Source organism: Zerene cesonia, chromosome 19, assembly GCF_012273895.1.
Source record: "Zerene cesonia ecotype Mississippi chromosome 19, Zerene_cesonia_1.1, whole genome shotgun sequence".
Classification (NCBI taxonomy): domain Eukaryota; kingdom Metazoa; phylum Arthropoda; class Insecta; order Lepidoptera; family Pieridae; genus Zerene; species Zerene cesonia.
In genome coordinates this window covers 4,658,098-4,672,015 of record NC_052120.1, presented here as the reverse complement: position 1 = coordinate 4,672,015, position 13,918 = coordinate 4,658,098, and the positions used below count along the sequence as shown (strand labels likewise).

At 34.5% G+C, this 13,918-nt stretch overlaps 2 protein-coding genes across 33 annotated transcripts in view; one reads left to right on the top strand and one right to left on the bottom strand.

Moving 5' to 3' along the window:
- LOC119834173 (Down syndrome cell adhesion molecule-like protein Dscam2) overlaps nucleotides 1-11,554 on the top strand; it is a 57,088-nt gene extending 45,534 nt beyond the window's left edge. For 22 of the 31 annotated variants that reach the window (XM_038358454.1, XM_038358453.1, XM_038358456.1 and 19 more), the window contains 12 exons: nucleotides 238-414; nucleotides 744-808; nucleotides 925-1,026; nucleotides 1,667-1,861; nucleotides 2,684-2,860; nucleotides 4,308-4,406; nucleotides 5,549-5,727; nucleotides 6,056-6,169; nucleotides 6,840-6,978; nucleotides 7,518-7,667; nucleotides 8,840-8,900; nucleotides 9,843-11,554. In XM_038358454.1, coding sequence (XP_038214382.1) covers nucleotides 238-414; nucleotides 744-808; nucleotides 925-1,026; nucleotides 1,667-1,861; nucleotides 2,684-2,860; nucleotides 4,308-4,406; nucleotides 5,549-5,727; nucleotides 6,056-6,169; nucleotides 6,840-6,978; nucleotides 7,518-7,667; nucleotides 8,840-8,900; nucleotides 9,843-9,921 — 1,537 coding nt within the window. In that variant the 3' untranslated portion in view covers nucleotides 9,922-11,554. Of the gene's footprint in view, nucleotides 1-237; nucleotides 415-743; nucleotides 809-924; nucleotides 1,027-1,455; nucleotides 1,633-1,666; nucleotides 1,862-2,683; nucleotides 2,861-4,307; nucleotides 4,407-5,548; nucleotides 5,728-6,055; nucleotides 6,170-6,839; nucleotides 6,979-7,517; nucleotides 7,668-8,839; nucleotides 8,901-9,199; nucleotides 9,216-9,842 lie in introns of all 31 variants that reach the window. The other 9 variants (XM_038358467.1, XM_038358474.1, XM_038358473.1 and 6 more) reach the window with 6 other exon arrangements.
- Nucleotides 11,546-13,918, bottom strand: part of LOC119834176 (ATP synthase subunit delta, mitochondrial) — a 6,758-nt gene continuing 4,385 nt past the window's right edge. Inside the window, exons 3-6 of one of the 2 annotated variants that reach the window (XM_038358483.1) lie at nucleotides 13,330-13,420; nucleotides 12,620-12,726; nucleotides 12,086-12,190; nucleotides 11,546-11,769 (exon numbers count right to left, since the gene is read on the bottom strand). In XM_038358483.1, the coding sequence (XP_038214411.1) occupies nucleotides 11,704-11,769; nucleotides 12,086-12,190; nucleotides 12,620-12,726; nucleotides 13,330-13,420 (369 nt within the window). In that variant the 3' untranslated portion in view covers nucleotides 11,546-11,703. The remainder of the gene's footprint in view (nucleotides 11,770-12,085; nucleotides 12,191-12,619; nucleotides 12,727-13,329; nucleotides 13,421-13,918) is intronic. The other variant, XM_038358482.1, reaches the window with a different exon arrangement.

Here is a 13,918-nt window from a genome sequence, read left to right as displayed (position 1 = left end):
CAAAGTAAATTATATCAAAAATTCAAGTTTTAATCTCAAATTCGCATTTACCCTACCCATTTTCTTGGACTAAAATCAGCGCTGCGCATTGATGATGAGATGAATGAGTCGTTACCCTTTTTAGCACCACGCCGATTAGTCATAAGTTCACTTTTTTATTTTAATTTAACATGATGTGGTGTTAAATAAACATTCTTTCTTTCTTCTTTCTTAAAAAAAAAAAAAAAAAATTGTCAGCATCGGCACGGGCGAGGCGTCGGACGTGGTGATCGCGCGCACGCGCGGCTCCAAGCCGCCCGTGCCGCGCGCCGCCGACTTCATCGAGGTGGGCTCCTCCTCCGTCACCTTGCACCTCAAGCAGTGGCTCGACGGCGGCTGTCCCATGAGCCACTTCGTCGTCGAGAACAAGAAGAAGTGAGTGGCCACCTTGGGATTTTTTTTTTGTATACAGAATAAAGTAATATAAAATAAAAAAAAAATTATATATGTGTATGTTATATGTTATGTATGTTATACATAAACTTACGCACAATAAATAAATAAAAAAATCAACAAGAAAATCTAATAGTGTATGTAAAACGTAATCGTATCCAAGATCGTTATTTTGGTTTTCGAACCCAAAATTTGAATATTTTAGCATTATTAAATACCTGCAATATTTATAAAGTCCTTGGCGATTCGGTGATCAATCTGATTTTACAAAAAATGTGTATTTATGTTAATATATTACAATTAATTAATAGGGGCGCCCCTGAATGGAACCAGATCTCTAACGCTGTAAAGCCCGGCGGAAACTTCGTTGTTCTTGGTATGTCTAATTTTCTTTATTATATTTATCGGTTTGCTTTAATAATTAGGGCTTATTTCATAATAAAAATATATGTTAAAATTTATGAAGAATATACAATTTGAATAATTTTCCAGATTTGGAACCCGCTACCTGGTACGTTCTGAGGATCACGGCACACAACAACGCTGGATTTAACGTTGCTGAGTATGAATTCGCCACTCTTACTATGACTGGAGGTACGATTTAGAAATTACTCTAATAAACTCAGAATATTATTATATAATGATATTATTTAAGTTTTAAAGATTTGATTAATTATTATGCACATAAGAATTCAAAAGTACTGATCTGATCATGTTAGTACAATAGTTAAAATGCAAAAGATGCATGAATTATAAATGCAATAATATAACAGCCTGTTTACATTAAATTCCAATAAGCAATACAAGGTACAATGTTACACTTCTCTTCTATACAAATCAAGGTTTCTGAAATGCATTGCCTCACAATCTCATTCTATCACCCAAGGCTACCCGAAGGTCTTGCATTTCAGTGATTCCAATTCTAACCTAATCTCTATACCTGAAATGCAATGCCTCAAATATACCAAAAATGTATCCTAATATAAAAATAAACATAAAAAATAACGAGGTGTTGCATTTCAGGTACGATCGCGCCGGTCCGCGACGTCGGCGACGGTTCTCTCACCCCCGAACAAACATTCAAGATCATCCTGTCCCATTTGAACTTAATCGTGCCCGTCGTCGCCGCCATATTGGTCATAATTATCGCGATCGTTGTCGTTTGCGTCGTACGAGGAGCGAGGGACCATCACCATAAAGGTACTATTTATTCTTTTTCATTATTTTCATCTAGGTACGGTCGCCCCGCTGCCAGGCAACGGTGATGATAAAGAGCTCCCCCCATGGGTTAAGGCTTGGCTGGAACCGGAAGTGCTGGTGCCGATATTGGCGACGATCGTCGTGTTCATTGTTGGAATGGTCGTGATCTGCTTGACGCTGGCGAGACGTAACACTCCGCATAGACTGCGAGGTCAGAAGGACGGTTACTGTATGTATGGTGGCATGATCACCGCTTTTTATTACTTTTGTCCCCTCATTGTTTTTTATTAAACTCATTGATTGGTATTTTACTGTACCTCTACTTTATTTAAATTTAGCATTTTTAATTACATCATCTAATGTTCAATAATTGTTTGAATGTCAAATGTCATGAAGTCTTTTTATGTAATACAGTAAAATATATTATTATTTAATTATTTAATATTTCATATAGCTAATCTGTAACTAGTCCCCTTCTGTAATAAAATTATATAATTTCAAATAGTTCTTCATTTATGATTGCCGTTGTTCAGCTCATTTTAATCGTTTATTTTGATCGACATAATATATCCCACTTTTCGTATTATTTGCAATCATCTATAAATAGTTAACAAGATCTAATATTCATAATAGGTATGTATAATTGTATACCATATGAATGACAATAAAAAGTAATGTGCCATAATTGTATGAAATTGCTAATATATAATAATGCTGAGCTTTTATAGATGTATCACTAAAATACAAAACCAATTAATACCATAATCATTAACATATCGGCTGCAGAGTTACTTGTTGGGCCTTCTCTAAGGAAACTGTTTTCCCTAACGATCCGACGATTTTGAAAGCGCTTCTAACGACATTTAGTTGACCAAATTAATACGTAGGTTTAAATTACGACCTTTGTCTTGCATCACTTATAGATGGAAATCCCCAGATTCACCGTAAATATTTCATTATTATCATGAGATTGACATTAAATAATATAATTATCCTTAATCGATGTATGAAACATGTTCCAACCGTACCCACCGGAACGCTTCCCCAACAGACGACGCCGTGTACAACGCGTCGCAGGCGGCGCTGGGCGGCGGCGGCGGCACGCTGGACAAGCGCGGCGGGCTGCGCGACGAGCTCGGCTACATCGCGCCGCCCAACCGCAAGCTGCCGCCCGTGCCCGGCTCCAACTACAACACGTGCGACCGCGTCAAGCGGCAGGCCGTTATCAGTGAGTGTACTCGCCCGCACGCGCACACGCACGCGCACGTACACACGCACACACACGAGACATACATAAATACAAAAGGAAAGGGGTTGATGACACAGACTGGAGTGAGAGTTGAGAATGAGATAGGCGTACACATATACATAAACAAACATATATGCAGGAAGTGGAAGAGAGATAGAGACAGAAAAAGATACGCCCACTTACACAACTGGCAAATGTGGGTATGGTATATGTGTCGTAGAAACTGAAAAGGTCAAATATTTGTCAAAACTTTAACATAACTTAAATAATAATATATAAGCAAAAAAATTGAGAAAGCATATAATAAAGAATTATAGATAATTTAGTTCTATGAATACTATTCGTAAAAGGTACTTAAAATATATGTTCGGTCAAGTCTAAATAAACATAAGAACATTTACAAACATCAACAGAATTTCACAGTTAATTATAGGTAAATTAAACCTTCAGAGACATAACACTTTCCGAAATCAACAAACGAGAAAAGGAGATTATTCGACATTTTATATATTTATATAATTTTTCTTAATTAATATTGCTTTATTTCTATTCTGCATGTTATGTTATCTAAGTTATTTTAGTTATACATTGTCCAGATTTTAATTTAAGGAATTTAAGTTTATTTTTTTTTACATTAGCCCTTAGTCCCTTGGTCTATTATAACATGTTAACACAAAGAAAACGTTTTTTATGTTTCAATTTATTAAGCAATTTTTTTTGTGTAAATATGTTATCTCCCCTGTTCTTTATTTACGTTACTATACCATAGAGGTGGCTGTTTGCTTATGGTGACAGTCTAAGCACTTTTATGTTTTGGCAAGAGTCCTTTATTTTAAACGTTCCTTTTTTATTTGCTAATTTAATGTTCAACGAAGATACGTCAAAGCATAAAGTAAGGTACGTCTATATATGTGCGTGGTTAAAGGTGAACTTTCAAATATCGTCTCTAGTGATAAGGAAGGGAAAATATCGACAATCATAAATATTAGGAAGGAAGTATAACTTCCTTTTCCCAATTTAATTTAGGTAACTTGACAAGATGAAGTATTTATTTTAATATTAGTGACGATGTTTGAAAGTACGTTTCGCATTTGGTAACAAAGTGTACATTCAACCTCGAGCATGCTTGAACATAATAAAAATTTAACATTCCTAAAGAAGTAATTCATATTGTGTTCTTAGTGAACAATGTTCCTTGAACCAATATATTGAACACTTTTAATAATTTAAAACAAAAATTGACAAATACTTTAAAAATAGAACATCACTTATCTACTACAGAGGGTTCTAGTGCACCTCTTATTCAGTTAAATAGTACAATCCAATATCAAAATCATACTAAACCATAAGCATGCGCGGTGGATGTACACGCTGGTGCTAGCGAGTAGCGTTAGTGGCGCGCATGCGTAACGGTAGTGTGGTCCAGTGGGCGCGCACTCCACGTGGGACCCGCGCCGCCACCACTATGAGCGCGTGCGCCGCACCCGCCTGCGCCGGCCCGGATCCGGTGATACCATATCGACAGGTCAGTGCTTGGTGGAGGAAGTGCGTGTGGAAGTGACGAAAAAAAATGAACTATTTGTATGCAATATTGATTTAGGATCCTGCAAAAAAATTGGTACTTTGTATCATTCATTGAATGTTATAAATATTCACACTGTCAAATAATACATAAATTGCCAGTAACCAATATTCATACATACTTCACTTTTTACATCGTTCAATGCTTTTTTTTACACTACTTGTAATAAGCACGTCAAATTAGATTTGTATATTTTCTTCAACTCAATTACTGAAAATTTTTATTTATCGACCGATCTAATTTGATGACATTGCTTCGTGAGTCGTGTAATAGTGTGTAAGTTGGTAGAACGTAGACGCATAGTAGAATACTCGGTATGCCATCACCATCGTAATTCTCATTAATTAAAAATGATAAGCGCGATGGTTTTGCTTTTAAACGCATGTGTATAAAGTAATCATAGACCACTAACACAAAGGAAAAATTCAATGTAAGTATCTGTATAAAACCTGCTGTCTCGCTTTTTTACTAACCCAGTTATTTTTATTTGCGTGTTCTATTTGTGTTATTTTTTATTTATTTTTATTATTCTGTATTTTTGTGAGTTTTGCGTTTGAATTTGTTTTTTCATATTATGAAGTTAGGAACGGTTACGTTTTTATTGCATCAAATTATTCACTTGATTTCGTTCTACCAATTCCAATAGTCAAATGGATGTTGGACTGTTGTAATTGTATAACCCTATGTACAAGAAACTAGCTAACTAGCTTCTTGAAAACAACTGTTTTCAAGAATAAATTATAATAATCGATTTAAACTTTTTTGTATGTTTATGGAAACCCTATTTCATGACTGTGTTACGAACGCAACAACAAAAAATAAACGTTTTATTTTAAAAAAAGCTTTATTTAGGTATCTTAGTAATTTCCGCCAAATAACCGTGGTAATTAATGAAAACTTAAAAAAAATACGAAATATCTGATTCTATTCTAGCCAACAAAACTAATTACAAACTTTAGGTGTAGAAATCGTTATTTAACCTAACTGAAAAAAATCTTCTTAATGTTAATTAACATCGATGTTAAACTACAGATAGAGCATGGAACGAGAAATTTTCCCTAACAAAAAAATCCACTAACCCGCAGGCATGGAAGACGAAATCTGCCCCTACGCGACGTTCCATCTGCTAGGCTTCCGCGAAGAGATGGACCCCAGCAAGGCGATCGCGTTCCCGCACCACCACCCGTCGCACGCGGGCACGCTCGCGCACCCCCACCCCCACCCCCACCACCCGGCTCACTCGCGCGCTGGATCTCAGAGCATGGTACGTATCGACAAATGACAAAATTTTTATCTACCTTTATTCGTGATTATCTATTAACATTTTATTTGAATTCACCAATTTTCTAGTTGTCATATGAAATTGAATTTTTTTGTTGTTCTAACATATAATCTATAAATTTATCTCAATCATATTAAATGAATTGTTCGACAGAATTTTATATTTAACATGAGAGCATACTTCAGATTTAGCAGCCTTTCACTTAAAATTGTGTTAGTCTTTCCTGAATATATTAATAAAAAAGTCTAAACTACTAACTAAAATACACCACCAGTATCAAATATTTAACATAACAAGTCGCATGTTCCAGCCCCGTGCCAACAGTCGTTACGCTCGCAAGAACTCGCAAGGTGGACAAAGCGCTATCTACTCTACGGCTCCCGAATACGACGACCCCGCTACCTGCGCTGAAGAAGACCAATACGTAATATATTTTGTACTTCTTTAAAATGTTCTATTACTCTTGGTTCAATCTATTCAATTTATAGCTCTATAGCGCTTTTTTGTAGGCGTTATATAATGAAAGTTCATTTAAATTATATAAAAGACATTCCATTCTCTTTACAGGATAACTTCATAAGACATAACAGCAAATTCGTATTTATGATACATGTATCGTAACAACAAACAAAACGGTTGCCACCTCTCCCCTGTAAATTATTTATTAATTACTTACCGAGCAAATGTGCAAAACAGTGCCGGTACTTCTTATTCTATAAGTATTTGTTTTATGGAGATATATTATGTACAGCTTATAATAAAAAACCACCTAGTATATAGAAAATAAGTCCATCAGACTCAACATATTACCTATATACCAGCTTCGTCAACTGTTTTTTACAAAAAAAACCTATTTAATAACCTCTTTTCTATTTTAAAGACCTATCCATAAGCACCTCGTTTAATTACGTCTTATTCGCGTCTTATTTTTTTCCATCCCCTGGTTACATGTATGGATATGGACCCATAAAATATATTTTATTCAAATAAAATGTAGCTCACAAATTTAACCTAGTATTGCTCGATCACCACACACCACATATCGTTAATATTTTATCATTTGTATGGATAGTAAAATTATATATTGTTCCCAGCGTGCCCGCTATTCCCGCCCCATGTACGCTTGCGGCCCCGAGTACGACGAGCCCGCGTGCTGCGCCCCCGAAGACGAACAGTACACCGGCGCTTATGGCACTCCCTACTCCGATCATTATGGCTCCCGACCCAGCATTGGTAACTATGGCTACGAAATACAATTGTAACCTCGTGTTTACACATCTCCCATTACTGACTATATCTTGCAAAATGGCTAACCACTATAAAAAAAAATTAAAAAGCACAAAAAAAAAAAAAAAAAATGAGTATAAAATCATAAACACTTGTGATACACATCACTTATAAATTCAAAGCCCTTGCTACAAACTCACCACGAAGTGTAAGTCGTATGAACGTAGGGACTGTCAAATAAACTCATCTTCCATTTAATCCAAATTAAATATGCAACTGATTCGATGACAGATAAGAACTTTGAAATATTGCACTATGCACCTTATGATTTATATATATTATCACCTTATGTAGTATGTGTTATTATAATTTAAGGAGGGTGTAAGTTTCTGATCTAAGCTTTACTTACACCTAAACAGGAATATAGTCTGTTAAACTCAAACTCAGACTCAAACGTTTATTCATTCAACTAGACTTCTTAGAGAAGCACTTTTGTTTATTTACCGTTACTTTTATTTATTTAGTACTCTAATCCCCTCCCCCAGGTACCCGCAAGTGCGGCGGCTCCCCCGAGCCTCCCCCACCCCCTCCCCGCAACGCGAACAACGACAACAACTGCTCCTCCTCATTCAACGAAAGCAAGGACTCGAACGAAATCTCCGAAGCCGAGTGTGACCAACCCCGCAACTATCCTGGTATGTGACTTAGCATAGTAATTACAAATGTATAATGGTATGATTAAATCGTATTTATTACCAGAGACACTGTTAATGATTCATTTGTCGAATTTGATGTTGAAATCTTCATAATTATTACTACATATTAAGGCTGAGTACTGTGAAAGTTGCAAATTAAAAGTTTTTATTATCACTATTTTAATTTAGAAGTAAAAGGGCCTATTTTAATGTTGAACATTAATACATACTCTTTTGCTAATTGTTTATTTATTTAAAATGTATATTGATATGAATGTATATTACTTTTGCTATCTGACCGAAGTATCTAATAAGTAATTGCCTTTTTTAACGATTGGTGTTTCGAAAGAGGGAGGTTCTAAGTTTGTAGCTTAGTTTAATCCTTAAAAATTAGAATCACTTTTCCCCTCAATTTGCCAGGTTAAAGTCTCAAAATTCATGTCAATCATTAAATGTGTCACTGTGTTATATTTTTCATAAAATTAAAATTTATTTCAAGAGTTTAATGCATATAAATTAAGTTGTTAACAAATGACATTGGTCCATGCGCACATGGGCGTCTCCTGAACAGAAGATGGTAAAACAATTTTTGAATCAATCATAGTTTTTACTTGTTCATTATTAATACTTGTGACTGACAGCATGCAGTTTGTCAACGTTATTACAACGTTCAATTAAAGCTTTTAGATTATATGGCAATTGGCTTGTTTTTTGTTCAAAATTCTTTCATCTTTATTTCACATACATATATCGTATGGTAAAATTATGAACCTGTAGAAATAAAAATATTTCTTATGTTGCAATCATATGTATTTATGTCAAAATTTTATTATAATTTTACCATAGGAATATCGGGATAACTTCAATTTTCCTACTTAAAAATATTATCACATAAGCTTAGATGTGATTGTGTTAACTGATTCTTCTAAAATGGTTTTGTAGATATAGTTCATGTTTTGAAGATTATCTCGGACACTACTTATTTATTGTAACATCCTACACTTATTACTTTAAAGAAAGTTCTACAAATTTCTAGAACGTTCTATAAGCACCTATAGCTTCAAAATTGACCGTCACAATATAACGGTATTGTTCGAGATATTTCTGTAGAGGGCAGGAGGTTGGAGTCTCGTGTTTAGTGTAGATTCGTCGTGACATGTATGTTGTTGCAGTCAGGGCCCACACTGCCAAGGACGGCTTGCACAGCGAGGAAATGAGAAAACTCATTGACAGGTCAGTTCCATCAGGCCTCTTACAAAATCCAGCACTTTAATTATAGTCCTGAAATCTCTAAGTGCTCATATTATTATATTAAATTTAACTCTTACAATTTTATTAACACTAGCTGTGCAATAAAATTAAATGATTTGATTTGAAAAGTGCACTCGAACTTTATAACTGCCAGATCCTTGTGTGTGCGCAGCAAAGCGTGCAATGTGTCAACAATAATAGAGTTTAAGAGATAAGCATCGTGAATGTCTAGTGTATGTCAGTATTAAGCATGTATTATGTTCTGCATCCATGGTCTACAGGAAACAGTAAGTCAAAGTATGTCAACGAACAATAGTATACGCTGAATGTTATTTAATTTTGCCTGATATTTTTGTTTCGTAAATAACCCTGTGGCTAACACCTAATCGACCGTGCACTACAATTTTGTTTGCTATAACATTGGTAAGATGTTTTATTTTGTCTTTTAGCGTAAGACCTTATGTTTCGTTATGCGCCGGATACATAGCCAGTTATGTTAGCCCTATAATCTTCACTCGCTACATTTCCTATACCCATAATATAACCATTACTTAACAGCTTTTTAGGTCCATGAACCATAATCATGGTAAAGTTTTAGCTCGCTAAGATGTCGAAGAATGATATAACGGATACATAAATCCTAGCCGAAATAGCTTTTTACATTATTTTCTGTTTTATTATATCCATGTGTATCCCATATCCGTCTGAGACTACATTTATATATGAATCTCTTTATGTACTTGTTTTAAAGATTAACCGTACTGTGTTCAAATTGATGTTCCATGTGATAGATGCTCTCATGTTTAGATGCAGTTTGATACCTATCGTGGCTATGATCTAATTGAATGACCGAATATGACCTTGTTCCTCTGGCGCTCAAGTTTATACTGTACAAGTGTTATGATATAAATATTACGATTGCAGACCAGAAGCAAACACCCCAATCCCCCAGCAAGCAATCCACGGGCGGGGACTCACAGCCTACGATACTGTGGCAGTGTAACTTGTAAAGCGTTACACTGACGCCGCTACTCGACACGCCCACTCTTCATTCACTCCCTAGTCCTTCAGATGGTTGCAACCACGCTGTCGCAATATCCGCCACCATTATACCCTTTTAACAATTTTTTGCCTTTATGCCAGTTTGCTTTGCTTAGCGCAGATAAAGCAATAAAGTTGCCAGCAGCGTGGTTGTCACATCTCTCATGCCATTTCGTTTACGTGTCGCATTGTTTATCGCCGTTTCTTACCAGTTTTGTTTGCACGCGAGTGCCATAGCATCAGGAATCAGTTTTAAATTGGCGTCTCGTTTTGCAAAGTTGGGAAGTGTGATGTAACGTGTCCTCCCGTAGCGCACCCACAACGCGTCACACAAACAAATAGTGTTACCATATTTATCGGAAATTTATGGTTGTGGTAGGTAATTCAAATTGATATATTTCCTTTAGAAACGTGACGTGTGCCACAATGTTTATTTAATACACGGTACGATTGCTTTCCCATCTTTGTCAAAACAAAAAAAACGAATGACGAAACTTTTTTTTTATTTGATCTTATTTGTTCAGCTTAATTTAAATAACGAGTGTTATATGTGCTGGTCTTGGGGTATTAACGGTTTCCATTTAAATTAAGCTCAACATGTAATAACGATGTGATATTTTGTATTTTACCCATTTTATTTTTATGTGAATTGTACTAACATTACATAACGTTATTTATATTTGTGTAAGTTTGTATTTACACCACTCGCAGCCGCCCGGTTGCTATAATGCTTCCTTTACAATGTTTAAGTTTTAATTAATAATGCTTTTACCATTTGCGTTATCTTATCCTATTTTATATTATTATTGTCATTTAATGTTTTGCGTTCACATACACTACTTGAAGTAAGCCTAGATGTAAGCATTTTATTAGTAATCAATTCTTTAACAAATATACTGTGTAATCAGTACCTAGTTAGTATGTAAGCATTTAACATTTCTGGCTAATTTTTTATTATATTCATGATACATTATAATTCATAGGAATATTAATTCAAATAATAATTATAGTATAACCGATCATCCTTGCAGTCAATATACTTAAATAACAAGCGGAAACAAAAATTGAATGTGTACTGTTACCCTAATGTAATAAGGTGCATTTTTTATTCGTAATATTAATCTTTCTATATTATGATACGAAATACGTAGATGTAAGACACGAGCGTGTCATTTTCTAGATGTCTCCCTGTATGTTGTGTCGTGTAAGCTTTGCAACGTAGACTCGTAGATAGGTTCTCGCGACTTCCTAGCTAACGATCTCTTCTATGAACCTTCCAATTAGAATTTTTGGATTAACATTAAATATGTAACTTAAAGTATATGTAATGGAAATTAAGAAAAATTATTCGAAATTTAAAATTAGATGTTCGAAATTTAAAATCGTACGTTTACTCGATCCGGCAACGCTAAGCTAAGTTTTAAAGTAACCGAGTTTTTTCTAATCATATTTTGGTGGTATGCTTATACGAATGTTTCGTTTGCGGCTTTATTACGATTTTGGATTTGTGCAAAAGGTCATTCGCTATTCGCAACTAACTGTTTGTACCAAAGTGTTTTGATTTGTGTTGAATAAAGTACTCAATGTCAACTACAGAATCGCCTTTTATTTCATACATTTACAAGCCACACTGACATCACAGGTAATGACGGAAACAAAATATTGCATGACAGTGATATTTAATTGTATTTTACATTAAATAGTTGTTAAATCCTAATATTACGCCAATCTTGCCGAAAGGAAATTACGCCGAGGCAGCCTTCACGATCTCTTCTGCTACTTCCACTGCAATGGCGGCTTCAGCTTTAGCCTGGAAAAATATGAGACTTTATAAATATTAAATAAACAACCTTCATTCCTTCGTTTAATGGATACAATTAATTTCTATGGATTCTATATAGGATATATCCATTTCTATGGGATGTCTTTTCTTATAAACAAAAGTTTTATTGATATATTTCATGTCGCATTAAAAATCGGGGGGAAAGTGCGGGTTCAAATCCCGCCTCATGATACAATTCTTTTCACTTTTCTAACGAATTAAACTCCGTCAAACATTTTTCAAATGTGTTCCGCTAGTTTGTTTCACATAGTTATCAAATTACACACAAAAATAGAAAATAGACCTTTTCGTTGGAAGCAGAGTTGAACTCTGATTGTGCCTTTGACAGAGCTTCTTGCGCCGCGCTGCGGTCCAAGTTCTCGAGGGGGTGAGCCTCTTCAGCCAACACCTTTGACAACAAAGTATTTATACATAAATTTGTAGAAATGAGATGTCAAGAGCGATTATATATTTGATGGTTTGTTAATCAGGAATTTTTTAATATAAACTGCGAAATAATCTATTCTAGTTACTTGTTTATTTTTATACTATAACCAGACAGTAATATAATATAATGATATACATGCAGGAAATATTTGATAGCTATATTTCACAATGTACAATTTCTTTAAAAGTCATCACTGTAATCTGAGTCACTGATTGCATATGGTTTAAGTTCAGTTAGCACACAATTCGCAAAAAAGCTTCAGAATTTTATTTTATTTCTCTTTGCTTTTAACAAAAAAAAAAAACATCTGAAAAACCATATATAATCTGTATGGAATTTAATGATCAACATATATGATATTAAGCATGATATGTACAACATCCTATTTACCTGGACAGAGGAATCGTCGTTAACAGTGATTGTGCCTGATGACACGAAAATTTTGTTCTGTTTGCCGTCATTTTCGAGAACTGTCACTACACCAGGACGGAGCACAGCTAAAATAAATTAAACTTTATTAACTGACACTTATTTTTCATATGCATGCATTATAAAATGAATATGAATTCTATCTATTAGACCTCTACGCGTCTCTAAAGAAGTTTTTGATTGAGCATCGACAATAGATTTCGAACATTATTGCCACAAAACAAAGAATTAATTAATTTTCAACCTCTTAGATATTTTACTGAATTTAATAATAAATTTATGTTTATAAGTCTAGCTGTTCATGTGTATGTGAATAACAAGATGACACTAATTTGATTGTTATTGAAGGTATATTTCATTCAGACATTTTTGTAGAAGCAATAAATGAAATTTTACCATATAAAGGAATGTCTATATTTTTAAGGAACTTACCGCATCCAGATTGGTATGATTATTGTCTTTTCAGATTTCATTTCAGTGAAGCCAAGTTCTACTAATACTGCTTTTTAAAATTTTGGCTAATGTCTATAGCTCTTTGCACTCTTTAATTACTTTGTTTTACAATATTCTAATAAGAATTTGTACTGATGCGGTATTAGAACCATGTTTATGATTTACCATCAATTCACGAACCAAAACTACTAATACAATAAATAATTGAAGACTATTACCAAGTGTGGGCACATGCTTAGGTAGGATACCAAAAGCACCACTGAAGGATGGCACATCAACTTGTTTCACAACCTGCTTGTCATAGAAAACCTGCAAGAAAATAAATGTCAGTTTATTTATTGAATACTTAACAAGCTAGGTTATTTACTTATAATATGTAATGTCTCTTGTCTGAGGAGAGGTCATAAACTGAAATTTCAATTATAAAATAAATTTAAAGACTTTTTTAATAAAAATGGTATGAAGAAATTACAAGCACATAATTTGTAATTTAATTTAAAATAGAATGTCAAGTAAAAGTGAGTAAATTATTATTTTGGTGTATTTTTTATGTGAATAGTCAATTTTTGCTGAGAATATAACAAACTAGCTGCCCCCCGTGGTTTCACCCGCGTAAGTCCCATTGGAATATCGGGATAAAAAGTTGCCTCTATATTATTCCAATTGTCCAGCTGTCTATGCACCAAATTTCATTGCAATAGGTTCAGTAGCTTTTGCGTGAAAGAGTAACAAACACACACACATCCTTACAAACTTTTGCATTTATAATATTAATACAGTAGGAGGAAGGATAGTAGGATTTACATT